Here is a 26,788-nt window from a genome sequence, read left to right on the forward strand (position 1 = left end):
TGGATGGCTCAGCAGTTAAGAGCACTGGCTGTTCTTCCAGAGGACCCAGGTTCAATTCCAAGCACCCTCACAAATGCCTGTAACTCCAATTCCAGAACCTTCACACACACACACACACACACACATATCACCAATGGACATAAAACAAAAATAAATTACATACAAAAATCTGTTTTAAAAAACTTGGTGACCTCAAGACCCAAAAATGCCTCTCCCATGGAAATTGCTCCTAAGCAAAGGTACAGTCCTTGTCCTGTGTCTCTGTGCACGGGGTGGATGTTGTCTCGTGAGGCATCTCGTCTAAAGGTGGAGAGATGCCTTAGGTCCTTGAGCGTGATCTGAGGCTGTAGCCAGTATGAACTCATGGGTACACTGTGAAGAGACCTAGCCCGGTTCCAAGGAGGCAAAGAGCAGGAACAGTTCCAATGTCCGCAGCAGGGGCTGGATTCATCAGGTTGAACCTGAACACAGCCGACCTGATCTGGGAGGTGAGGGACAGATGTGTTGGTGGAGACCATTTTTGTTTGTTTGTTTGTTTTTTGTTTGTTTTTGTTTTTTGAGACAGGGTTTCTCTGTGTAACCCTGACTGTACTGGAACTCACTCTGTAGATCCGACTGGCCTTCAACTCACAGAGATACTTCTGCCTTTGCCTCCTGAGTGCTGGGTTTAAAGACAATGCGTGTACCACCACCGCCTGGCTCCCATTTCTTATTAACACAGAACAATTGCTGTGATACTTGGTGGGGAAGAGGCCAGCCTGGATGCATGAGACCCTGTCTGAAAAATAAGATTATGCTGCATAGACTTTAGGCAAGTGGCTGAGCTTGTTGAAGCCTCAGTTTTCCATCTGAAAACTGGGGTTGATCAACTTCCTCAAGGAACTTTTGGCACTCTATGCCCTGAGAAGAGGGAAGGAGATTCCATTCCTGTGCTTTGTGGGTTTTAGGCCAGTGTGTCTTGGTCCGTTTTCTGTTGTGATAACAAAACACCTGAGATACAGAGCAGTTAGTAAAGTACAGAGGTTTCTTTGGTTCCTTTCTAGGCACTAGGAATTCCTAGAGCAAGGTGCCTGTGAGGGCGTCCGTGCTGTGTCTTGTGGCGAGACTTGGTTTTGCATTTTTGCTTTCTTTTGCATACAGGATGCATAGAGAAGTCAGAGGACAATTTCTGTGAGTTGGCTCTCTCCTTCCACTGTGGGACAGGTCCTCAGACTTGGCCATCTCACCAGCTCCCCGACCCCTTTTACAAAAATTTATTTAATTTTGTGTGTATGAATGCTGCTAATATGTATGTATGTATGTATGCCGTGTGCGTACAGGACCCCACAGATCCCAGAAGACAGCATTGCGCACCCTGAACTAGAGTTACAGGTGGTGGTGAGCCAGCACGTGGGAGCTGGGAACTGAACCTGAGTCCTCTGCCAGAGCAGCAAGTGCTCTTAACTGCTGAGCCATCTCTCTAGTCCCAGATTTTTAAAGGTGTGTGTGTGTGTGTGTGTGTGTGTGTGTGTGTGTGTGTGTGTGTATGTGTGTATGAGTGAGTGTGACAGTAGGGGGCACAGGTGTTGCAGGACATGTGGGGGGTCAGAGGACAACAAGTCAGTTCTCCGCTTCCACTGTCACATGGGTTCTGGGAATTGAGCTCAGGTCACAACAAGTGCCTTTTACCCCGAGCCATCTTGTCAGATCAGCACTTCACCCTTGGTCCTAGAGATGAGACCCAGAGGCTTAGGGAAGCGCTCTGCCACCAAGCAATATTCTCAGCCCTCTTTTTGTTTTTAATTTTGAGACAGTCTAAATTGCCCAGGCTATCCTTGAACTCACTCTAGCCTAGACAGGCCTGGAACTAGAGATCTTCCTGCCTCTGCCTCCTGAGCTGCTAGGATCACAGGCCCGGGCCAGCAGACTCAGCTTCCTCTTCCTCTGATAAAGCCACTGACACCTCCGCAGAGGACCCACCTCCGGGACCACACTTAATCTGTCTTCCAAAGGCCCTACCACTGAATGCAATCACCGTACATGGAGATCAAGCTTTCTCTAGAGAAAAGACAAGAATTCAAACCGCAGTAGTTTCCAGTCCTGAGAAATCAAAACGTGGGAGGTTTTCTCATAGGGATGCCAGAGAACATTCCTCCCACGGTCTGTGTTGGGTGAGAGACTACGCCCTGGTGAGCCTCGGTGCTAGGGTACCACCTAGCATGCTTTCCGCATGGACCCCATGGCCCTGGGTCCCATCCCGTAGCACCACCTAAGAAACAAAACTGTAACAGGGCCATCCAAGGGCAGGCCCTTCTGTACAGGCAGCAGTGGCTGAGTGATGTACACTGTGCTATGTTCTGGACCTGGGAGTCCCATGACCCCTTGTCTGCCTGGGAGAACCGTCTGTACCTCCCTCAGCAAGCGCTGGCTGTGGTCAGCGTATTATCATTCTATTTCTGCAGCAGACACGGGAGTGAGGAGTGAGGTTGCGTGCTGGGTAAGGATGGGGTGGGGTGCTGGATAAGGATGGTGGGTGCAGAGAATGCCGGATAAGGATGGGTGAGTTATAGGGTAAAGATAGGGGTGTGGAGATAAGGATGAGGTGGGGTGTGTGTGTGCGCGCGTGCGTGCGTGTGTGTGTGTGTGTGTGTGTGTGTGTGCGCGCGCGTGCAAACGCACGCATGTATAAGGTGGATGGAGGGTGGGTAGTTAGAAAGCCAACCAGGCAGATTCTAAGAGAGCCTGGTGTGTGCTTTTGTCCAGCTGGAGAATGCTGAGCGCATTTGTACTTTAAAGGCTCGGAGAAGCCCTTCAGTGACATCCTAGTTCTTCCCAACTGTGTGTGGCCTGGGACAGTGTGCTCATGCCTTTGCCACCCTCCCTTTCCCTCCTCCCCTCTCTTTCTCAGCTTTTACTCTAATATGTCACAGTTCAGATGTGGCTCCGTGGACACTTAGGGAGTAAGAAGCCACTTCACAGTCAGCCGGCCCTGGAATTCTGATTCCAGCTCTTCATTTTAAATAGGATGTTTGGCTTCTGGAGGATAACATCGTTTGTGCTTGTCACACAGTGTGACCGAGGTGACAACCATTATCTATGGGCACCTGTTTTGAAGTTTTCAGTCCACTCACGAGTCTGATCCACTCTGTGAGACAGTGCCACCCCAAATCTGCTTGCTGGAGGGGACACTGAAGGTCCGCAGCACACAACAGCTGGGCCACGGCCCCAGGACTGACTCTGAATGTCTGCCTGGAACCGGCCAAGCCTGGCTTTTCTCTGGGAAGGTGACCCCAGCCCTCCCCCGCTCCAGTCCTCCTTACTCAGTAATCTAAGCACATTCCCTTCACAGAAAAAGAGATTATGCAGCTCTTGGCTGTTCCTGAAGTAGGTATCAAGGGTTTGGGGGGCCTTATCTCAGCTGCTGCTCTGAATTCTAATCTGAGGCTCTTGGAGATTCCAGTCTTTCCGTGTCTGTAGAGAATCCCTCAAGGGAGAGCTTCCAGATACTGTGATGTGGCCTAGCCTGGCTTTTCCTTAAGCCCTCTGTCACCCTTCCCAGAACTCTAGGAGGAAGGCACGTGTGGGGTGCTGGACGCAGTGCTGGGCACTCCCAGCCTAGCAAGCATTACTTTGCTTCACCAATGAAACGAGCAAAGCTCAGAGAGGTTGGTAGTCACCCAACACTGCAGCCAGTACACATGGGATCTGTGGTTGGTTGTGCCTTGATCAAACAGCCTCGTTTCAGTCATTTGATTCTCCTGCCATTGATTTTTCCAAAGGCAAGCAAGGGGAGCCAGGGGAGCCAGGGGAGCCATCCTGGAGATGACAGGACTCAGAGGGATTCCCAGAGGTTTCCGTGACTGTCATTCCTGTTCTGGACAAGGGTGGCCACCCTCAACTTCTAGGGATTCATCCAGCTTTCTGAGTACCCTTCTCAACCATCCCTGTTTTCTTTACATTTCTTCCCACTTTAGTTCTTCTCCAAGGGGGAAGAGATGGGACCCAGCCAGCATCATCTACCCATCCCCTCCCAGCAGCCCTGAGAGGCCCTGATGGCTGCGTGGAATAGGGGGGCTCATGGGAGGCTGGGACCCTCAAAAGCACAAAGCTGAGGTGGAAAAGGAGGAGGAAACAATATGTTTGTGCTGTAGGAGCAGCCTCACCAGGCCGGAGACACTGCTGAGGGACAATGATGTGACCCAGAGGGATGCTATATGGGAGCTAGCTTAGAATAGTGGGGATGGGGACATTCTCCTTGAGAAGCTGGGGCTCGAACATGGGATCGTGGGAGGATCCATGACTGAGTGGCACTGGAGCAGCTGATTGCAGCTGCTTAAGACTGGATCGGTCTGTCCTGTTCAGCCTCAGCCTCAGAGACAGAGAAGGTGCTGGTGAGGCAGCTGGCGATGGGGGGCCCAGCCCAGGTGGATGGGTCAGGAACTGAAGCACTTCCTGCTTGTGTACTAGAAGTGGAGAAGGGTTGAGCTGGGCAGGAAGTAGCTAGGCAGGCTCTTGGATTCTGGTGGGTGATGGGACAGACACAGTAGCAATGGATGGTTTTCCTAACATCCCTTACAAGCAGGAAATGAGGAGCAGCAGGGCTGTGTGAGGGGAGCACGCAGGGGCAAGGCAGTGCCACTTCCTGTACTCTAAGCATGTGTCTCTCCTTCACAGGTCTGGAAGAGGTCGGGGGCCTGGTTCTACAAAGGGCTCCCCAAGTACATCTTGCCCCTGAAGACCCCTGGCCGGGCTGATGATCCCCATTTCCGACCTCTGCCCGTGGAGCCCACAGAACCCCAGCCTCAGAGCGCTGAAGCCACCCGTGTCTATACTTGGGCCCGAGGGAGAGGTAAGATGTTCTCCGTGGGGCTCCCAGAGTCCTCAGCTCCAGCTTGCTCCTGAACAGAGCGTATCTCAGATTGCAAGTGCAGTGACTTCTTGCTCAGTAGAGGCAGTCAGAGAGGATCCTTCTGGGATTGCTTTCCCAGCAAGGCAGTAACTCAGGTGCAAGAGCAGCACCATGGCTCTTTGCAGGAATGGCTTGTCACTCCAAAAGCTTTCGTTTATTTTTATTTTGTGCGCATTGGTGTTTTGCCTGCGTGTATGCCTGTGCAAGGGTGTCTGATCTTGGAGTTACAGACAGTTGGGAGTTGTTACGTGGGTGCTGAGAATTGAACCCAGGTCCACTGGAAACACATCCAGTGCTCTTAACCACTGAGCCATTTCTCCAGCCTCAGTGTTTGTCTTGTTCTTGCTTGTGGTGCTGAGACTGGAACCCAAGGCCTTGTACACAGTAGGCAAGCATCTCCCTAGGGAGCCGTCGACCCTTTGGGAGTCAGCAGGGGTATTGGGATGGTCTCTCTCAGGCCTGCAGTACCTCCTCCCTTCGCCTGTTTGTTTCTCAAGAGTGGGAGATCCTAGTGAGCAGAGTGACTTGGTGTCAGGGTGGCTGTCCAGAGGTGAGTGTGTCCTGCTATGAAGGCAGTTGGTGCTGTAGAGGGCTCCTGCTGTCTTGTGGGTGTTTTTGTGTTTCTGGTTGATTTTCAAAGTCCCTGTCTCACAGAGACTGCAGGAGGCTCTCAAAGTAGATATTCAGTAACACCATCTTTTGTTTGTTTTTCTAGACAGGGTTTCTCTGTAGCTTTGGAGCCTGTTCTAGAACTGGCTCTTGTAGACCAGGCTGGCCTTGAACTCACAGAGATTCGCCTGCCTCTGTTTCCTGAGTGCTGGGATTAAAGGCACGTGTCACTACCACCTGACTTCAGTAGCACCATCTTATAGCCACATAGACTGAGGAGCAGAGCTGGGCTCTAGGGCAGACCCTTCCCCTTTGGGTCTGGCTGCTTCTGCCCTGCAGTGGCCACACTTCAGCCCAATGGGAGAGGGGTCACCTGCTGGTGGTTTGTCTCAGAAAGGGTGGCCTCAAGATCACAGGCCTGGCAGCAGCTTTGAAAGGGCTTTGGGAGATGACCCGACTGTCTTCATGTCTTGTGGGCTGTTCTTTCCTTATCAAAAGGGTAACACATGTTTGTGATAGAAAAGTAAAGGTCACTACACAGCAGGCCTCGGAAGGTGAAACCCCTGTGAGCCGCCCTCGCAAACAAACCGCGTTGGGCACGCGCTGTCCCTTCTCAGGGAATTTCCGCCCTTGTGTCCCTTGGCACTTTCCTCACAGCCGTCCCTCCCTCCATCCAGCTGCTGCAGCTCTCCCTGGCATCTAGCTTCTCTGATGCCACAAACGGGTGTGCGGGGCACAGGGCTGCAGGGGGAAGACCTAGCATGTATGTATGTCCTGTTCTTGTATGTAAGGGGACTGTGGGGAGCAGCCTGGCTGGGACACTGTCTCACAGAGATGTCATGACCACTCAACCTGAGGAAGTAGCCATCTTCCATCCTGACATGCTCTCTGGGTATATCCTTATCCCACAGTCTAAAGAAGGGGATGTGACCTCAGAAATGGCAGCAAATGGACCAGCAGGTTCAGAATGTTGCCCTGGATGGCTGTGAAGAGGCCTGTGTGGACAGACGGGACCCAAGTGCCCACTGTAGAGTCCTCACCACACATCTGCTTCCAATAACCACACACACATATGCATTCATATGATCACAGGTGCACACATATGCATTCATATGATCACAGGTGCGCACATATGCATGCATATGATCACAGGTGCGCACATATGCATGCATATGATCACAGGTGCGCACATATGCATGCATATGATCACAGGTGCGCACATATGCATTCATATGATCACAGGTGCGCACATATGCATGCATATGATCACAGGTGCGCACATATGCATTCATATGATCACAGGTGCGCACATATGCATTCATATGATCACAGGTGCGCAATATGCATGCATATGATCACAGGTGCGCACATATGCATGCATATGATCACAGGTGCACACATATGCGTGCATATGATCACAGGTGCGCACATATGCATTCATATGATCACAGGTGCACACATATGCATGCATATGATCACAGGTACGCACATATGCATGCATATGATCACAGGTGCACACACCCATACAGTCACAGACACATATGTTCACTTGCATGTAGACTGGCATATATGCTCATACACACAGACACACGTATACCCTGGACACAGGTGCACTCCCAGCACCTCCTCCACTGTGGAGACACAGGTGGCCTTTTGACTGCACAGGTGCAGAGGCCAGCATTCCCACACACTTGGAAGAGAGGCAGCATAGAGGCTCTCTGCAGGAACTGGCTCTCCCTCTGAGGCGATGAGGGGCAGCGCCCTCAGGCTGCTATGTCAGGCCTGTTGGAGCCCCGTGGTCCCCAAGTGACTTGCAGCACGAAGGCCCACAGGCAGCAAGCAGGGAAGGGAAGGAAAGCTGCTGGTGATCACATCTGTGCCCACACTGAGAGATGCCATAGGGTGTGTGGTGCTGGGGAGGGCAGGGCTGCACTGGGAAGGCAGAGGAGGAGAACCTAGGAGAGGACAGGAGAGTCCTGTCAGCATAGAAACCACAGTGCAGGGTTGGCCAGAGCTGCAAATGGATCCGATGGTGTGAACTCTTCAACTGCTGTGGCTGCTGCTGGGCAGTGTCTGGACCCGCTCTGGTTAGTCTCTGCATTCTGGCTGAGGGCAGTCCCCTGACTACCCCAGGTCTGGCCATGTCCTCACAGGGTGTAACCTCGGCTACTGTACCTGAGTGAGATTAGACCAGCTGGTGTGTGGGAGCCATCCTTACCTAAGGACATTCTTTTTTTTTTTTTTTTTTTTTTTTTTTTGGTTTTTCAAGACAGGGTTTCTCTGTAGCTTTGGTGCCTGTCCCGGAACTAGCTCTTGTAGACCAGGCTGACTCAAACTCCCAGAGATCCACCTGCCTCTGCCTCCCGAGTGCTGGGATTAAAGGCGTGCGCCACCACCGCCCAGCTAACCTAAGGACATTCTTGAGTTATGGACTGAGATGAGGGAGCTTCCAATCCCTTCCTGTGTCTTTGTAGTAGCTCATGTAAACCTCAAGGCAAGGTTCATGGCAACCTGTGGGCACAGTGCTGTCACTCCTGCCTCAATGAATCCTGGGAGCTGGCAGAGGCTGCTGTTCTGGCCCCTGTGTCTGTTGGACTCCAGGGAGCAGAGGGCCCTCATCAGGCAGCCGTGGGAGTATAGCGTGGGGCTGTCTCATCTGTCCGGTCCTCTAAAGACTGTATCCCCATGGTGCTCTCCAGTTCTGAAAGGGACTTTCCCACCCTCCCCCAGCACACCATCAGGTGCCCAAGGTCATGGCAGCTGGCTGGGCTCACAGCTCTGGCTGTGACCTAGGGCCAGCTAGTGTTCATAGCTCTTGCAGCCTCACGATTGGGCTGAGTTCAGGAGGGGTCAGAGTAGCCATCACTGTGGGTCCCATTCCTACCACCCTGCAAACTCCTGTGGCAAGGCCACATCTGTCCTCAGCAGGCCAGTGCCTTAGCACATAGCACAGGAGCAAGGTAGATGAGAGGCTCCACAGATAGGCGAGCAACTGAGCGAGCCTGAGCCTGCAAAGGAGGCCGTGGGGGGGCTTTCATTCTATCACAGGCGCCTCTGGTCCATGAGATGCCAGGTGGACCCAAGAGAGGCTTGAAGGCTGGTAAAGCCACCTGCTCTCACCATGAAGTTCTCTTCCTGCCCTTGCCTCAGGGACTCCAGGCCACCCTTCTCCTGTCACCCTTCCTCCCACAGGCATGGAGCTGAGGCTAGTCCCATCTCACCCCATCTTCAGCCTGTCTGTGACCCTCTTCCTCACCCTCCACCCCGATCCCAAGCCTTGGGCCCCAGCACCTATTTCTCCCACCCCCTCCGGCTCACCTCCTAGTCCTCTCTCACTTCCTTTCTCATGCCCTGCTGGGAATGTAGAGGTAAACAATAGCGATGGGTTATGAATGGTTTTGGTTTTAATTTTGTGTGCATGCATGTATGTACGCTATTTGTGTGTGCAAGCGCACACGTGCCACGATGCACATGCGGAGGCTGGAGGGGTGTGATCTCTCCTTCCACCTTTTCACGGGTGTCCCCAGCCCTGCACAGCAAGTGCACAGAGACATCTCACTGGCCCCAAGCTTTTTAATATGCACAGGGATCTAGGAGTTAATAGGTGTTTGCGAGATAGGTGCCCTCCCTTCCACCTCCATGGTTTTATTAATTTTTAATAATATAAAAATACAAGTTGAATAATTCAGCAAGGAATGAAAACCAGTAACGTCTTCTGTTTGTCCTTACACCGTAGACCTTAACCAAACACCCACTGAATGTAGGCATTTCAGTTTGCTTTGGAACAGAAACAGGCTCTTTCTGGCCAGTGCCTCCGTCACTTTTTTGCAGTCACATTTGTTTGATTGTTTTGAGACTGCCTCACTGTGTAGCCCTGGCTAGCCTGCTGTGTGGCCCTGGCTAGCCTGGACTTTTTGTGCAGATCAGGCTAGCCTCAAAATCACAGAGGTCTGACCACCTCGTCTCTAATGACAGGATCAAAGGTGTGTGTCACCATGCCAGCCTGTCACAAGAAGGTCATGAGCTTCTTCTCCTTGGATCTCGGTTGTACTTCACTTCTGTGGCGGGGTAAAATCCCATGAGCATTGGGGTATGTTCTCATTGTTCTCTTAAATGGACCTTACTGTTTCTCGATTTTACCTTGAATTATCTTTCGGCCTGGAAGCTGCAAACCGAAGCTCGGGACCACGTAATAACCTAGCCATCTACGCTGCAGCAGGGAGGCTAGGCATCTTTGCTGCTGGTGACACCATTGAGGGTTCTAATCGGCCGATGCACAGGGAGGAAAAACAACATTTCATCGTCTTTCTGTCCACAGCCGAGTAGTTCTCCCTACGTCTATTATGTACCGATTTTAATTCAGATGTTCTGTTTTTCCAATTGTTTCCTGAAGCCAGGCCCTGTGGCGCATGCTCTCATTACATCACAGATGCCTCTGGTCCAGGAGCGGCTAGAGGGGACCCAGTACTTGGGAGGTAGAGGCGGGAGGCCTCTGAGTTCAAGACTGTCCTGGGCTACAGAGTAAGCCTGTGTCTAAAAACAAAAGCAAATCTTATTAACCGATAAAGCCCTGAGGCCATGCTCGATCAAAATTCAAATTAAGACTCTCCACCATTTGATCCTATTTGAGAGTTTGGCCTTGTATGGTTCCTGTGCCACGTTTTTCTGTCAGGCGCTTGGGATAAACCCCGGCCCTGAGTGAACGAGGCAAGTGCTCCTGCCAACACCTATGCTCCGGCCTTCCTTACGTGTTTTTGTTGTAGGTTTATTTTATGTATGTAAGTGTTTTGCCTGCATGTGTATCTGTGTACTGTGAGTGTGCCTGGTGCCCACAGAAGCCAGATTGGGTGTCAGATCCCAAGTACCTGGAGTTACAGACAGTTGCGAGCCACCATGTGGGTGCTGGGAACTGAACTCAAGTCCTCTGCAAGAGCAGCCAGTGCTCTTAACCTCTGAGCCATCTCTCCTGCCCCTTGCTAGTTATTAATTAATGCAGTAAAGCAAGAAGTAAGCAGCTTTCTCTTAATAGTGGAAGTGAACAAAAGAATCTACCTTCTTTGTAGCCGATGTATGCAATCAATCAACTCCAAATAAAGCCCTAGGATTAATTTTAAAAATCTAGAAATTGACAAGACTGAAGATAAATCAATTTAGCTGAGTGGTGGTGGCACACACCTTTTGTCCTGGCACTCACTTCGGATGCAGAGGCAGGCAGATCTCTGAGTCTGAAGTCAGCCTGGTCTACAGAGCAAGTTCCAGGGCAGCCAGGGCTACACAGAGAAACCCTGTCTCAAAAAAACAAAAAGATAAATCAATTTTAAAAATCAGTAGCTTTAATCCGTACTGAGTAACTAAAAGCCGAAGTAAGAAGACCTGTTTGTAATTGCAACATGAAATTATTTTATGCCTGGAAGCAGACTTTAAATGGAAATTCTAGGGACCAGCATGAAGAAAATTAGAGTGTTATTGTATTAGTATGCTTCGGCTGCTGTAACAAAGTACCACAGACTGGGTGTGTGCCTCAAGCTACAGAAATTGATTTGCTTAAATGTCTGGCTGGCAGAGCGAGATCAAGGTCCTGACAAGTCTTGTCTGGTGACCCTTGTGCCCCCGGTAGCTGCCTTGTTCAGCGTGTGCACGTGAGGGCAGTGGGGTGGAACACTCTCTGGTCTCTGCTCAGGAGAACGTTCATCCTGTTGACTCAGCCCCACCCTAGGCTTCACTCAACTCTTCCAAATTCCTGGGCTTTTGAGCTTCAACATGAACTAAGGTTGGGGAAACAAACATTCCCCCAACAAAAAGGATGAAAAAAAAAATGAGCCCTGAGCAGAAAATCAGGTAAAACTCCTCAATCGTGCCAGGTGTTTAATCCCAGTATTTGGGAGGCAGAGGAAGCCTCGTGGGTTCAAGACCAGCCTGGTCTACATAGCAAGTTCCAAACCAACCAGGGCCACATAGCAAGATGCTGTCCCAAAAAGGAAAAAAAAAAATTTTAATTCTTCCATTTTTTATAGTTATATAAGATCTACCTCTCTGTGTGTGTGTGTGTGTGTGTGTAGACAGATAATATAAATGTGTGTGCGTCCTGTAACATGGATGAGCCTGGAAAACTTCATGCTAAGTTAAGGAAGCCAGAGTCAAAGGCTACACATTATACGATCCCTTTCATAGGAAATAACCAGGCTAGGTAAACCCATAGACATCAAGATGAATGCGCCAGGGAGTGGGGAGGATGGGGGGAAGGGGAGAGACCGCCAGTGAGGACAGAGTATGAACATATTCTGAAATCGAGTAGTGCTGGCAATTACCCAGTGTTATGACTGCACTAAAAACTACTGCATTGTATTCCCCCTGAAGAGTGAACTTTATAGGGTATGAATTATGTCTCAATTTAAAAGCTTGCGCGGAACTTAGAGTAGCTATTATAGAATACACAAATAGATGAATGGATGGGAATTAAGGTAAAATAGGCCCAAGAAGGCATGGAAAGCCCAACATAGGGACTTTTCATCTCTGCGGGGAAAGGCATATTGATTTAATAACCAGAGCTAGTGGGATTCAACTTCCGTGTGCGTGCAGGGACACATTACAGACCTAAATGCTAAGAATAAAATAGTGGGCCGGGTGGGGTGGTCTGTGCCTTTACTCCCTGCTACTCAAGAGGCTGAGGCAGGAGGATCATCTGACCACAGAGTTCAAGACCAGCCTAGGCACCACAGTAAGACCCTGTCTCAAAATCAGTCAGTCGTTGGGAATATTAGGGATGGAGTAGATGTCGCCTTCTGGGGACAGCTGTCGGACATGTGGGCTGACCTCCTGGGCCTTGGGTACTGAGCTGAGACAAGGATGCCCGTTAGTGACTCCGGGGAGCCTCATCTATGAGGAGACACTGATTCTCACCCCAGAGGGCTGCAAGGACACGCATGGCCGAGGGCAGCCCCAGGGCCAATGGAACCAGCCACTGTGTACCACCTGGTTTCAAGCAGCAGAGCCAGTGCTAAGGGCTCGTGGCTCATTGCTCCTTCAGCAGCGTCTACCCCTCTCCCCCACCCACAAGGTACACATACTCTCTGCCTCTCCATCCCCTTAGAGATGGCAGACAGCAGAAAGGCCAGGGCTTGGCACAGCTGCATTTGCCTGAAGCTCCCTGAAGCTCAGAGGCTAGTATGTTCCCTCTCTAGGAAGCCTGTCTCTGGAGTCCTCTGGTTCCACCTCCCCCCAGCCCCGGTCCACCTAATCCAAGCATTTCTTTCTGGATGATGTACTGGCTGCCTTCAAGATCTACCCTAGAAAGTACTTCAGGGTCTTGGATTTGTTCCATTTGGTAATTTCAAGAAGAAAAAAAAAAATGGGGTTTTGATGCCACCTCATCAGCTACCAGGTTTTAAGCAATGTTTTTAGATCCTGAACCGAAGCAGGAGGGATCTGGAGTCCTGAGGAAGCAAGCACTGGAGTTCCATCTGGGGTGAGCAGTGTGTCTCAGCTGATCTGCAGAGTTTTTCCAGGGTGGCCCGCCCCTCCCTCAGCTGACTTATTGTCTGCCCCTGGGGCCAGCACCTCCTAGAGAAAAGTAGTCACTGGGGCTGCAGCTGGCCTTGACCAAGGCACTCCGAGAGAAGCCAAGTCACTGGGGCTGCAGCTGGCCTTGACCAGGGCACCTCCTGGAGAAGCCAAGTCACTGGGGCTGCAGCTGGCCTTGACCAGGGCACCCTGTGATTCATGGTCATTATCTCATTTGAAGCTCAAGGCAGCTGCAGACGGTGAAATTGACTCTTGGTGATGGATGAGGAGGGATGTCGCACAAGGTCACGTAGCCTGTCTGCGGCACCGAGGGCCGAGGACCAGGCTCTTCCCGTGAGTGCAGCCCCTAGTGAAGCTCTTGTCTCCATCACCACACAGCTGGCTTTGTCCTGTCTGATGGCTCAGAGGGCTTTTCAAGGGAGGGAGTTACTGCCAGGCTACTGAAGGAGGGGGTCTTGTGGCAATAGGGCAGCCAGAGCTATTCTACCTGTCTGTGCTCTTGGCCACTCCTTCTCAGGCTAAGTCTGCATACTCTAAGTTTCTGTACCTGCTTGCATCCCATCCACACTCATGGACCCACACCCATAATCAGGAGGGAGGCAACTGGTCCCTCATTTCTGCCCAGAGCACCATTTAAGCATCCAGCCGCCGTCAGACATAATGGATGGCACCCAGTGTCTTCCAATTAATTACCATCCAGCCACAGCACTGAGGGTTTTATAGCTGACAGGGTAGTGAGCTGCTAGTCAGAGAAGGCGTTTGGGGGAGGCTGGATATTACAGTGAGGGAGGGATCTGCTGTACCAGACACTGGGGGAAGCCAACTGTGGGTTACTAGTGTGTTTCCTGCCATGCCCCCATGTTAGCTCCAGTCCTGGGGCGGGGGAGGTAACTGTGGCCTGAGGCTGGGAAAGCCACACGGTCGGTCGGCTTTGAACCTGTGACCTCTGTCTCGTTAGCACAGAGCAGTAGCCGACTGAGCTAATAAGCAGGTTCCATAGCCACTGATTTTCCATCGAGCGCATATGCCGCTTCCTGACTTCTTAACGCAGCAAGCTATTTATACCAGTCGATCCATTCATTCTTAATGAGCCTCGGTTGTGGATTGTAAAATGTTTTATTTTCAGACAGGATTGCTCACTGCCCAGAGCCAGCTGTTGCTATGCCTCCTTCCTTCCCTTCTCTGTTCCTGAGAAATTAGCGCTTTGGAAGCTCCTTGGAGTGGCGCGTGCGCACACACACACACACAGTAACACACTTCCTCTGTGGACTCTGAACTGTCCTGTACCTGGTACCTGAGTCCCCCACAGCCTTCCGAGTGCCTAGAAGGACATGTTAGGTGCTGGGGCCCCAGCAGGCTCAGACAGGTGAAAGGAGACTGTATCACAGGTCACAGTCTGGTGAGGGTGTGACCAGAGCTAGCTGGATCTAGCTGGCTGCTTAAAATGCACTGTTAAATATTTTAACTGCAGAGGGTTCTCACTTTTTTGAAAAAAAAAAAATGGAGTTCTGGCTTCTCTTTTAAAACTCAGAAGGCCGGCCAATGCCGCCCTCTCAGAGACAGTGGCAGCCTCTCCTTTCGGTGATGGAGTGTTCTGGTTTGCCCCAGTCTGTGGCCCCCCTCGTGGTCTCTGTCAGTCTTCCAGTATTGCCAGGCATGATTACTAAGGAGGGAACCTGGGGTGCAGCTCAATGGTGGGGTGCTTACCTCACACGCACCAGGCCCAGGCTCCCAGCGCCAGACCACAAAGGAAAAAGAAAAGTAGAAATTCCTCTGGGGTTTGTCTTTCTGTGAAGAGAAAGGAAACAGAGGGCACGCGTTGTAAGAAAAATGAGCAAACTCCCATGGCTTCCCATGTCAGCCACCTAGTTCGCAGTAGTAGAAGGCAGGGCCTGGCCATATCACATGTGAGTCCCCCTTTGCCCATAGCAGCTCTGTGCCTGCTGTGAGCATAGAGGAGACTACATAGCCACCTCCCTAGCCTTCTAGCCAGGGCTCCCTGGGCCAGCCTGTAGCTCTTGGGGCCTGTGGGGTTAGGATGATGGGGGAGGGGCTAGGTCAGGGTCTGTTCTCTTCCAGTTTTCTTATCTTGGAGTTCAAGGACCCCTCCAAGGGTAAGGACCCTAACAGAGGAATTTTAAACAGGCCATAGAGCAATGTGAAGATCAGAGAGGCCACCCACACAGTAAAGGCCAGCCTCTGTGTGTCAGCTAACACTGTCACACCCCCCCCACACACGCCAGTGCCACCATCATTCATCATTGCCATGTCCCATCTCATTACAGGGATTTTATGGCCCTGGGATGCTGTGGGAGGTAACTGGGATTTTTTTTTTTAATGTAAAGATATCTGAAGCTACCAAACATACACAAGGGCATACAGACCAAGAAGGACCAATCAGAGAGAGGATGAAGACCCAGTGTGAGCCATCTAAGAAGCACCTCCAAGTCACTGACCCTGGTCTTCCTAGCGCAGGACTGCCATTTGTGCCAAGAAAGTTTGCCTCAGCTGGGGCGGGGGACTTGAATGTCAGAGGCTCGGGAGGAGAAACTGGTTCCCAAGCCCAGTGTGGCCTCACCAAAGGCAACCCCTGGCTCTGAGCCAGCTGCCCATCTTCTGCCTTTCTACCAGGTCCATCAGAGGGCTTAGGACCGGTAGCTTTTGTCCTGTGCAGGTAGAAGGTACAGAAGTCAGCTGTGGTAGCCAGCAGCTCCGGTTGCATGGAAGTCTGTAAGGGGGCTGGAACTTCTGGAACGTCAAGAGGACAGTCTGGAATGGGCACTGCGCTTGCTCACTTATAGGAGGGAACGCAGGATACAGAGTCCAAATGGCGTGTGTGGCAGTCTAAGTACAGAGGCGAAGGAACATGCCTGCAGCCTTCTGGGGCTGTGTCTCAGCTAGCTCTCGGGGACACAGAGGCCACCATTCTTGTGTGGCCATGGCCATAGTTGTGCTTAGAAGGAAAGCCCATGCATATGGTCTCATCCTACCTTTTGACCTCTTGGTTCTGCTGAACGGTAGTCTCAAAATGGGGCTGGAAACAGGGAAGAGCCTCCTCTCCATGCCTCCTCCTTCCCCCAGCAGCCCCCTTCCTGTCCCAACGTCTGTGCTGGCTTAGAAATTGATTTCCTAGAGCAGAAGGCCCTCATTAGCCACACCACGAAGGTTAGGGGCATGGCTGTCGCCTCTAATTTGCCCAAACCCAATGATGGACTCAGCGGACTCGTCAATTCCAGATGCAAGGTGAGGTCTTGAGGTGCCGTGCCCTTGTGGAAGCTGTGTCCGATTCAAGTGCAGCCCAGGGGTACAGAGCCGCCCCTGGGGCCAGCTGGGCTGAGCTCTCTGTACACAGCACAGTATAACCTCTGCCGCTGCCCATCTGCCTTGCTGGCTAAACCTACAACTTAATTCCACACGCTCCAGACTGGATGGCCTTTGGGAATGTGGGTAAAGTGAGTGAGCCAGGCCTCCCGCCTTTCCTGGTTCCAATAAAGCCCCGGAGGAAACAGTGCGGACTCTGCTCTACACAGTTGCTCTCCTAGACTGCCTGCCCATGCCAGAGCAAGGCTGGCGTCGCAGAGGGTGCCCAGCTGATTCCTCACCCCACCCCCCACCCCCGAGCAGGGCAAAGAAGACGACTCACCAGGGAAAAGGCTTGTCCTGCCTCGGTTGCCTCCAGAGGACTCATCAGATCCAGGCAAGGCAGGTGTCCCATCCTCAGAGAAACGTGGAGGGCGAGAGACAGAAACAGAGACCCGAGGGAACTCCCCACACATGGAGCCCAGAAGAGAGAGGGGCTTAAAAGGATGTGAGAACACACATGGCGATGCACATCTTAGGAAACTGAGGCAGGAGGGTGTTGGGTAGCCTGGGTCACGTGGCAAAATCCAGTTTTCTTTATCCCTATTCCCGTGTGTGGGGTCAGAGGACAACGCACAGGATCGGGTGTTCACCTTCCATCATGAGCATCCTGAATCTCAAACTCAGGTCATCAGGTTGGTGGCAAGCGCCTTTAACCTGCTGAGCCATCTCATCAGCCCCAGTGAGACCGTTTTCAAAATAATACCTCCATGGAAGAGGCACAAGTTGAAGTCAGGAGGAAACAAAGGCTTGTGTCACCTGCCAACCAAGAAGGGCAGGAGAGACAAACTCCTGCTTTGTGTTCGCTAGAAACCAGAGCAGTCACCTGTGCCCTAACAGAGCAGAGCATACCCATGCCAGCTCATCACCCCCCCACCCTCCTCAGGGCCTCTGCCAAAGAGCTTCCTGATCCATAAAGAGCCCACTGCCCAGTCTTGACTGTCCCTCCACTCTGTCTGGGAGGCCTGGCATAACCCAAGTCTACTTTTGTAGCTGCTTAAATGACATCCATTTGTAAATCCCTCCTCTTTCAGGGAGCTCTCTCTGACTTCTCTCCCACGCTGTCAGGCCCTCCCCATCCTCTGTATCCCGTTCTCTCTGGAGGGAGCAGCTCTTGCACCTACCCATCTGTCTCCTCTCCAGAGCTCCTCATTCGAGGTCAGGGACCACAGGGTTTCCACACCGGCAACCACATTTCTATTGATCTGTGGATTTGTTTTCATTAGCCGGTGCCTCCTATCTGTCTGTGAGCCTGAAGGAGAGAGAAAATTAAAATCGATGTGAACGAATAAGCCAGCACTGGGACCCCATCTTGCCCCAGCTCGGACTCGTCAGTGAGCTCTGTGCTTTCCCACCGCTCCTTCCTGTCTGGGGTCAGCCTGGAAGGGGTACCAGGGAAGGAAACACCCCAGTACCTCATCTAGTATTCCATGGGGTCATGTGACTGCCCCTGGCTACACACGAGGTCAAGTTGGAAGCATACAATGACATCCTGTCACCTGGTCCCAAGAAGAAAGGACAGGTAGGCACTGAACCTTTTCTGGCTGCCAACGGGCCCTCCTGGGAGAACAGGCTCCCCCCAGCCTTGGGCCATCTTCCTACCTGGCTGGAGCCTTGGGGACAAACCAGAGGATGAGCTCACTGTTCCCCTCCCATCCCCAAGAGCAGCATGCTTCCCTCAGGGCCCACTTATCCCATGTCCATGGCGAGGGGCTTCCCACCCTAGTCCTTGTCCAGGCTGAGGCCTGGCATTTTCCCTTTGAATGACTTCCAGGGAGGCATATGAGGTGACCCAGGGGCTCTAAGGTCATTTGTCCTGCTGGCCTGGTGAAGTACCCCCTTGCTGACCTCGATGCCATGCAGAACTGCCCCCCCCCCCCCGAAAAGGTTTTCAAAGTATAGTCAGTAGGTGGCTTTATCTAGGACTGGGGCAGGCGCAGGGAAGGAAATGGATTCTGGTCACAAACTGGCCTTCCCCTGGGGTAGCTCCTGGCAAGGTGAGGTCAGAGCAGGAAAAGCAGGAAAAGGAGGCAGTCAGATGGGCGGGCTATATCTTTTGTTCCCAGGACAGAGGGCTCTGGGCAGTAGAAACAAGGGTTGAAGGGACCCCCCCCCCCATCGGCTTGTATAGTATTTATTTCTTTTCCCTGCTGGATGGAGTCTTATTGAGAATTGCTCCTTCACTTCTTCCTCCTGTACATTTCACAGATGAGACAACTGAGTCTCAGAGTGAGGTATTTGCCCAGAGTTATTCAAAGCAGAACCAGAGTTCAAGCCAAGACAGTGGGCATGCATGAAACAGCCTCCCCCATGCCAGGGCCCCTGGTTCTGGCAGCAAAAAACTCAGAGGCCACAGAAGAGCCCTTTGTGGAGAGAGAGACAAACCAGCTATCTGCAGCAGGAGGGTTCCTGAGAGGTAAGACAGGAACATGGTGGCCGTGTACGCTCTGGCCTCCTATGAAACATGGATTGAGCGTCCATACTCCCTCAGGAGAGTCAGCCTCACCCCTGTGAAGTGGGCCCAGGCCCAGAGCATGGAAACTAGCTCCATGCTAGGGCCGTGAGCCTCTGATGTAGGCCCCTGCTCTCTCTGAATGCTCGTAGCCACTAGAAGGGAACCATGATTCATCCATGGCCCCACTGAGCACAGCCTAAAGGTGCACAGCTGGGAAGTGACAACAGGACACAAACCCGAGTCTGTGCCTCAGCAGCCCCCCTTCAGCATCCCAGGAGCCCCGGCTGCTGCCGCCAAAACAGGGACCCCCCCACACACACACACCTATTCTTGAATTATGGGTGCCACAGCCATCCTGGTCAACTACATCTGGGCTATGTCAGCCTTGGTAGCCCGGGAGGACTCACAGGGGGTGCCTGTGCCCTCCCCAAGGCCTGGTTGTCATTCCTTTACGTTAAAAATATTTTTTGTTGTTTTTAGTATGTGAAATTTTCCACCATCTGCCGCTTCTTGGCAGGATGTTGGAAATATCTCCCTACTTCCCTAACTCCCATAGCTTCTGGAGACTTCGGGCTCCTTGGAGCAGAACAGCCACTGCTCCCAAAGGTGCTCCAAGCTCACAGCCTGCCGCCATCTTTGCACCCGGCAGGTGGATGTGGTGTGGTCCAGGATGAGGGAAAGTGTCCCCATCTCTCAATCAGAGTGTAACAGCAGATGCTTGTCTGCTATTGGCCTGACCTCACACCCAGGGAGCTGCTGGGTCGGTCTCTGGGTTTTTGCCATGAATCTTGAAGAGGTCCCTGGGAGCATGGAGAGAGGTGATGGCTAAGCAGAGCTGGGGGAGAGGTCCCCAGGCCCCAGGCCCCACCCCTGTCCCCTGAGCCATCCCAGCTAGGTGGCTTGACAGGGCAGCAGCTGCCACATGTGTCCTGTGAGACATCCAAGGGAGATTTTCCAAAAAGGAAGAGTTCCCCCCCCACACCCCGCCTCATGTACCAAAACTCAAGAGTTTCCATGGTGACAGTCAAATTGCAAATCCATCCAAGAATGAGCTGGGAGGGGGATAAAACTGCCCATACCCAGAGAAACAGGCCTGGCTGGCTCTAAGCTGCCCATCCACTGCTGAGGATGAGGGCCCAGCATGATGGGGAAATCTCAGGGATGCCAGGGCCTTCAGTAAGTGGAGTCAGAAGTCAGGTGGCCGTGAAGGAAACCAAGATGGGAGCCCCCCCTCCTGCCTTGTGGGGGAGCCCTATGCGGGAGAGGATACATCCCACAGGCTCTCAGACCAATGAGTGTCTCCCAGGGCTTTCCTACCTTCTGGCGGGAAGCCAAAGCGTGGCAGAATACAGCACTTGTTCCCGACCTGACCCAGATCTGGTCCCTTGCCACTCCTGGCATCTTGTAGAGGATGGAAGCGCAGAAGCCAAAGATTTATGATCCCGAAAACTTCACTTAGATTCTGGAAGGTTTGCAGTTCGGAGGGAAGGCAGCACTGGTTCCTGGAGGGAAATTAACCGAGATTTGGGTTTTATAGGAGCAGGAGAAAGAAAAGGCTGCTTTCTTAACCACAGGAAGAAGCCATGGCTACTTGGGTGACATACCTGTGAGACCTACGTGTACTCAGCCTCTTCAGGGTCTCTTTCCCTAGTGACTGTAAGTGACCAGCCACTGGCCAATGCTGCCTCCTTTAGCTTCCTGAGAGCAGATTGGAGATGGGATTTGAGTCTTTAGCACAACAGCCTAGCCCCAGCTTAAAGCCCCCAGGCACAGTGCTGGGCACATGGTCAGCAAAGTGTTTGCTGCACAAGCCTGGGGATCCAGAGGTCTGCTGCCTGGCACCCATGTGAAAAGCTGGCACAGTGGCACACACCTGTAAACCCAGCACTGGGAAGGCGGCGATGGGCAGGTCCTGGCCACTGAGTCTTAGAAGAGAAGTTGAGGGTGACAGAGGAGGTCCAGTGCCAACCTCGGGCTTCTGTGTATGCACGCACACACTTGATACCAGAGTCTGACCCAGCTTAAAACCCTGGGTAGAAGGAGCAAAGAGGCCATGCAAGGGGACAGTATGCCTGAAAGGCACTCATATCTGGGACAGCCGGATGGTCCCTGCTCTGTGATCCCTCATCTGTGAACGAGTCAGATGAGAGTAACTGGGGGAAGCTTTCCGGGATCTGTTTTGTTTCTGTGATCTCTTTTAACCCTTGTACAGCACAGGTGCCCTTGGAGACAAGGTGATAGGCACCCTCCCCCACCTCCAGGGCTGTGCAGTTTTTGGTCAAGACATACAACTCTTCATAAATCTGGCACCTTGAGCCTGTCCCAAGCCTACTCTTGGAACATGTACCATAGATGACAGAGTGCAAGGGATGACACCATAACCAGCTCCTGGGACATCCTATCCCACCGTCCCTGCTGAGCCCCTTGGCATCTGTCACACCGCATCTGAGTCCTGTGCCCAGCCCAGCTCCTAACTATAAAGTCCCCAGATCAGTCACAAGGAAGATGGAATATTCCAGGTAAGGAAGCATTGATAGATCACGCATAAATGTCTCTGCCGGAGAGACCAGTGTGGGTATTAGTCACCAGCTCCTCCTAGGTATTGTCCTACCCCCATTAGCAAGCTCCCATCCTGTGTTCCTTTACTGCCCCAAAGGGGAACACAGGGAGCTACTTGCTCCAGGTGTTTTAACAGCAGCCCACTTCCTGCCGGCCTCCCACCTCCTGTGACTGGGGCCCTGTGGGGTTAGTGTTTAGTCAGCCCAGCAATGAGTCAAAACAGCGCGTTTGCAGCACGATGCCTTTGGGATCTGGTCTCTGTGGATTCATGTTCAGTTCAGACCTGAAAAGGAACTACAACATAAGTCAGGTTCTTACCTACGACTCTCATGAGCCATGAAGGGGCATGTAAACCCACCCCCACTTCCTCTTGGTTCTGCCAGAAAAGGCCAAATCAGAAGTCTTGCCAGTGGCATGAGAGAGAAAAGCAGAGCAGCAAAGGGGAAGAGGCTGGGGCAGAGGAAGCAAGGCCAGCGACAGCCACATAGTCACACTCAGCGATGCACACGAGCCTCTTGGTGAACAGGACTGTGGGCTTGGCCCTCTAGAGGATGTGTGTTGGCTGGCACACCCTGACGATGCAGAGGGAGAGCTGACACTGTGACAGTCATCCTGGCGGGATGAGGTTTCGGGTGGAGAAAGGAAGTCAGTGACGATGGTGAGGAGGGAACAGATTCAACCTCTGCTGAAGGGGGGTTGGCGAGTGCCCAGTTGGTGGGTGCTTGCCTGGCACGCACAAAGATCTGGGTATGGGCCCAGCATCATAAAACCGGGCATGGCAAGGGCTGGAAAGATGGCTGTGTCAAGCCTGGTACTGCTCTTGTAGAGGGCACAAGTGCAGTTCTATACCCATGTCAGATGGCTCACAACCTCCTAGAACTCCAACCTCAGGAGGAGCCAATGCCTCTGGCTTTTATGGGTACCTGCACTCATGCGCACGCATGCACACACTTGTGTGCACGCACACATGCGAGCACACGCGCACACACACACACACACACACCCTTAAGCAAACAGAAACTTAGGCATGATGGCACATACCCAAATACCGAGCATGTACGTGGTAGAGGAAGTCAAGTCCATAATTCAAAGTCATCCTTGCCTACCAAGCAATCCAAGGCCATCCTGTCCCATTTCGGTGGTAGCACTGACAGGAGTGGCAAAGCAAGGCGAACACTATGTCGCTATCAGACCTTACCTACTGTGTGCTGCCTAATAATCTCTTCAGGCTAAAATGGTTAGCCAGCTCCAGCTTTGGCTACTTGTTTCTATTAACCTGAATCCCTCAGCCAGAAGGTAACATACGCTAAGACACAAAGGCCCTGGATCCAGGCAGAAGGGTCTATTTCCTCCCCTTGTTCCCACAAGAATTCCCCTCATTACCCAGCACTTCTCCGATGGTGCCTCAGTGCCCCCTCAGGAGACAGCACAGCCCCAGAAAGAGCTCCGTGGGGGTCAGCTGGAGCCTGGTAGCCGGCCTTGACAGGGAGCCATTGTGTTCCTCTTCCCAGAGGGAACCACTGGCTCCTGAGTCAGGAGGAGGAAGCCTCACTTGCCTAGTGAAGACCTCAACCCACCCTCCTCCCACCCACACCAGAGCTTGGCATTCCAAAGGAAAGCCTCAGCTCTGCTCCTCCTGCCGGTGACCCACCTGTGAGAGAGAGCTGTTTACCTTTGATCCCACACCTACTTATTATCCTCATTATCACTTAGTTACGTGCTGTGTAAATTAACAAGAGAGCCAGAAAAGAGACCAGGGCTGTTTCGTCAACACCAAGACTTTGTAAAACTTGAAGCAATTTTCCTTTTTTTTTTTAAAGAAAAAAATCTATTGAATTAGGCGTGGGCAGGACAACTGTGAAAAGCAGAAGGAAGATATGGAAAAATCTAGGAAGATCCTGCTGTCAGGTCTTATTTGCCATGGTCGTTAAGCTCCAGTGACAAGAACACGAGCCAGAGTCACAGGCCATGGTACAGGTTGGGCCCCCCTGGGCCGGTCCTCAGAGAAGCCCCCGGGCTCAGAAGCACCTCAGAAGGCTGGCACACGGATGTACATCCCTGCTTCAAATTAAAATAGACTGAAGGATGAATATATCCTGTATTACAACGCCCACGGTCGATGAACCAGCAACTATGGAGTCGAGTGCAGAAAAGAGGGTGTTCGCTCGGAGCCCCCATTGCTCTTTATGGTTCATGACACCCCACTGTGTGTGGCTAGCTCCTGCTGGGTTGCTGATGACCGTTAAGTGGTCAGGAACCACAGCCAGCCTTCCAGGGTTAGGAGTCCACCTTCTGACTGCCAGGGGCAGAGGCCCCTGCCTGTGCGGTGGGGCAGGGCTATTCCCTTCTGCTCTGACGCTTTTGTGAGTGCAGTCTGGAAAAGCATGCTGATTGCTGCCTGAGGGTCAGCTCTGGTGGGTTTCCTGTCTGTGAAGCCATGGCCTTGGTGTTTACTGTGGCCAGGCAGAGGCCTCAGAGTCCCTGTGCCTACCTCAAAAGTGGCCATCCACTCCTACCAAGCAAAACAACCTTCCCTAATGGTGCCAGGCATGCAGGGTCCTCACGACAGGTCTCACCTCCTTAGCTGGTGGGAGGTTTCTCATGCCCCAAACAAAAGAGCTAACTGAAATTCCTGGCCACTTGGTGGTGGCAGGTGGCCAGAGGGAGGCCTACCCTGGCCCACTCTGTCCAAGCAGCAGAAAATAACCATGCCCTCCCTGCTCTTGTCTGTTCCAGTAGTCTCCAGTGACAGCGACTCGGATCTCAGCTCCTCTAGCCTGGAGGACAGTGCCATGCCCACAGCGGTCAAGGGCACAAAAGGTGACAAGCCTAGAGGGGACTCTGGTAAGTGGGAAGTCAGCTATTTGCTGCCAGAGATGCTAAGTGGCTTTCTGGTTTCTTTGGTGGCAGCTTCTCCACTGGTGTGTCTGCAAAGTGGCCTAGGTCCATAGGAAGAAATGAGCATAGAGGCTCAGGAGAACAGGGGAGGCCAGGCTTGTCTCTGTGTGAGGGATAGGAGGGATAAGGAAGAAGGGCAGGACAAGACGCAAGTCACTCCCTCTGCACTCTCTTCCTAGGGAACACCCTGGTCAACACTGTTCATTTTACCTTGTGAACAGCAAAGGGATTAGGAAGTCAGGTACAGTTCCCTGAGTCGCCATCCTTCTGCTCTACAACTGCAGTGGCGTCCCCAGCATGTGCCATCACCTCCTGACGGCACTGCCTTCTCCTCAACACAGATGAGGTGGAGCAGGCCTTCTCCGGAGTCCCTTCTCACTCTGAGCCCACTTTGTGACTCCTGACATGGATTAACCTGGGCAACGAGGCAGGAACAGAGAGGGAAAGGAAGATGGAAGACTTTCCTCTCTTTGAGCACAGGAAGGGTGTCTGTGTCCTTTTGGGTCAGAACTAGGACCTTCGAAGGAAGTTCCAGGGAGGCTGATTTTGGTGTGGAAAGAGGAAGCTTTATAATATCTGTCCCAAGCTGGACGGTGGTGGTGCACGCTGTTAGTCCCAGCACTTGGAAGGCAGAGGCAGGTGGGTCATTAGGACAGCCAAGGCTACACAGAGAAACCCTGTCTCAACAAGACAAAACCAACAATATCTACTCCGAACTGGAATAAAATGCCTCGAGGTGCTGTCCTGTAGCACCCAAAGATGACGTGGCAGGAATCCTTTTTGGGAACAAAGATTTGGGCTTAGTCAGAGTAGCAACTGTCTGGCACACACACTACCACCTTTCTGTCCAGTGCCACGGCAGACATTACTAGTGGACTATGATGCTCTTTCTCACCGAGCCCTAATGTGCCTTCGGAATCCTCCTTAGCAGTTTCCCAAGTGGTCAGTATGGAGAAATGGGGCAAGAGGTGAGAACTAGTCTTGGACTTGGCACCAGGTACCCCGAGGCTCCACCTGGAGAATATTGTACAAATTGCCTGCCAACCCTGCCAATGGGCTTCTCCCTCCTTCTACATAGTGGCCCGTCTCCTCCCTCCATACCGGCTGAGTAGGACCATCTTGAAGAACCACGTCATCTGCTCTCCTCCCCCACTGCCCTCCTCCTCTGTGTTTTATTGTTTTTATTTATTGGCTTGGAGGCCACAGCGCATGTGTGAAGGCCCTAGACAACTATGGGAGTCAGTTTTCTCCTTCTGCCATGTGGGTCTGGAGATCAAACCCAGAATGCCAAGCACCTTTGATCCATTCTCCAGCCCCATTGTGCTTTTCTAGAAGCTGCAGTGCGTTGCCTAGTTCCCATCCTCCTCAAGGTCTCTCCCTTCCCACTCCAGTTTCAACACTCACGCACAAAACCACAAATGCACACATAGATGGCTCCAGGGTCGTAGTAGTAAAGGTAGCAAATGTTACCTTGGTGCATTCTCCCCCTCACTGAGTTAGGGACACACACAGTCCTTCCCTCCCCTCACTGAGTTACAGACACACACAGTCCTTCCCTCCCCTCACTGAGTTCCGGACACACACAATCCCCTCCCCATCCCTCATTGAGTTACAGACACACACAGTCCTTCCCTCCCCTCACTGAGTTAGGGACACACACAGTCCTTCCCCACCCCTCACTGAGTTACGGACACACACAGTCCTTCCCTCCCCTCACTGAGTTCCGGACACACACAGTCCCCTCCCCATCCCTCATTGAGTTACAGACACACACAGTCCCTTCCCTCCCCTCACTGTGAAGGGGGAAAAGCTACCAATTGCCAATTTTCATATCAGTAATCCATTACTTAGGGAAAGAGCCCATTCTATTATTGCTCTAGTGTGTCATGGGTCAATCAGCAGAGGGTAGAGGACTGGCTGGAATGGGAGGGCATGTGGGTGGGGACTGCTGGGCAGACGGTCCACAGTTACCACCCACAACTCCAGATAAAATCTAGCTGGCTGTTTGCTAGCGAGCTCAGTAACATCTCCATTCCCATCCACACATGTCTCTTGCAGGTGGCATCATGGAGTCCCCCAGGATTGGGCCTGCCTGCCCACCCAGCCGTCTCTCAGGCAGCCAGAGCAGCCTGGCCAGTGAGACTGGGACAAGTGCCCCAGACCCACAGGGAGGCACCCCATCCCGGCCTGAGCCTAGGGTGCCCGGTGAGTCCTGCCTTGGCTCTGCTTGTCCAGCAGTGTCTTTATCCCCTCCTCCCTCCCTGAGTGACTGATGGCATTTTCAGTTCATGTTTAGTAAGCTCTATGCCAGGCAGTGGGGAACAAAGGGCAGCCTGACCCAGCCCTAACCCGAGGGACTCAGAATGGTGCCACCGTCTTCTGTTCCTGTCCTTTGTCAGCCTTCCCTTGCTCCTGACAGCTGCAGTGTTCCCGGCCTGGGAAGAGGGAGTGGGGTCTGTCCTTATCCTCCAGATAAGGAGCCTGCCACCTCCAAGGCT

General features: G+C 52.4%; 1 protein-coding gene across 7 annotated transcripts in view; it reads left to right on the forward strand.

The window, feature by feature from the left end:
• The window catches only part of Rph3al (rabphilin 3A like (without C2 domains)), a 141,428-nt gene that overhangs the window by 112,989 nt on the left and 1,651 nt on the right, over positions 1-26,788 (forward strand). For all 7 annotated transcript variants that reach the window (XM_075991626.1, XM_075991622.1, XM_075991623.1 and 4 more), the window contains 3 exons: positions 4,654-4,828; positions 24,129-24,236; positions 26,349-26,495. In XM_075991626.1, the coding sequence (XP_075847741.1) occupies positions 4,654-4,828; positions 24,129-24,236; positions 26,349-26,495 (430 nt within the window). The remainder of the gene's footprint in view (positions 1-4,653; positions 4,829-24,128; positions 24,237-26,348; positions 26,496-26,788) is intronic.

The sequence above is a fragment of the Microtus pennsylvanicus genome, chromosome 11, assembly GCF_037038515.1.
Source record: "Microtus pennsylvanicus isolate mMicPen1 chromosome 11, mMicPen1.hap1, whole genome shotgun sequence".
NCBI lineage: Eukaryota > Metazoa > Chordata > Mammalia > Rodentia > Cricetidae > Microtus > Microtus pennsylvanicus.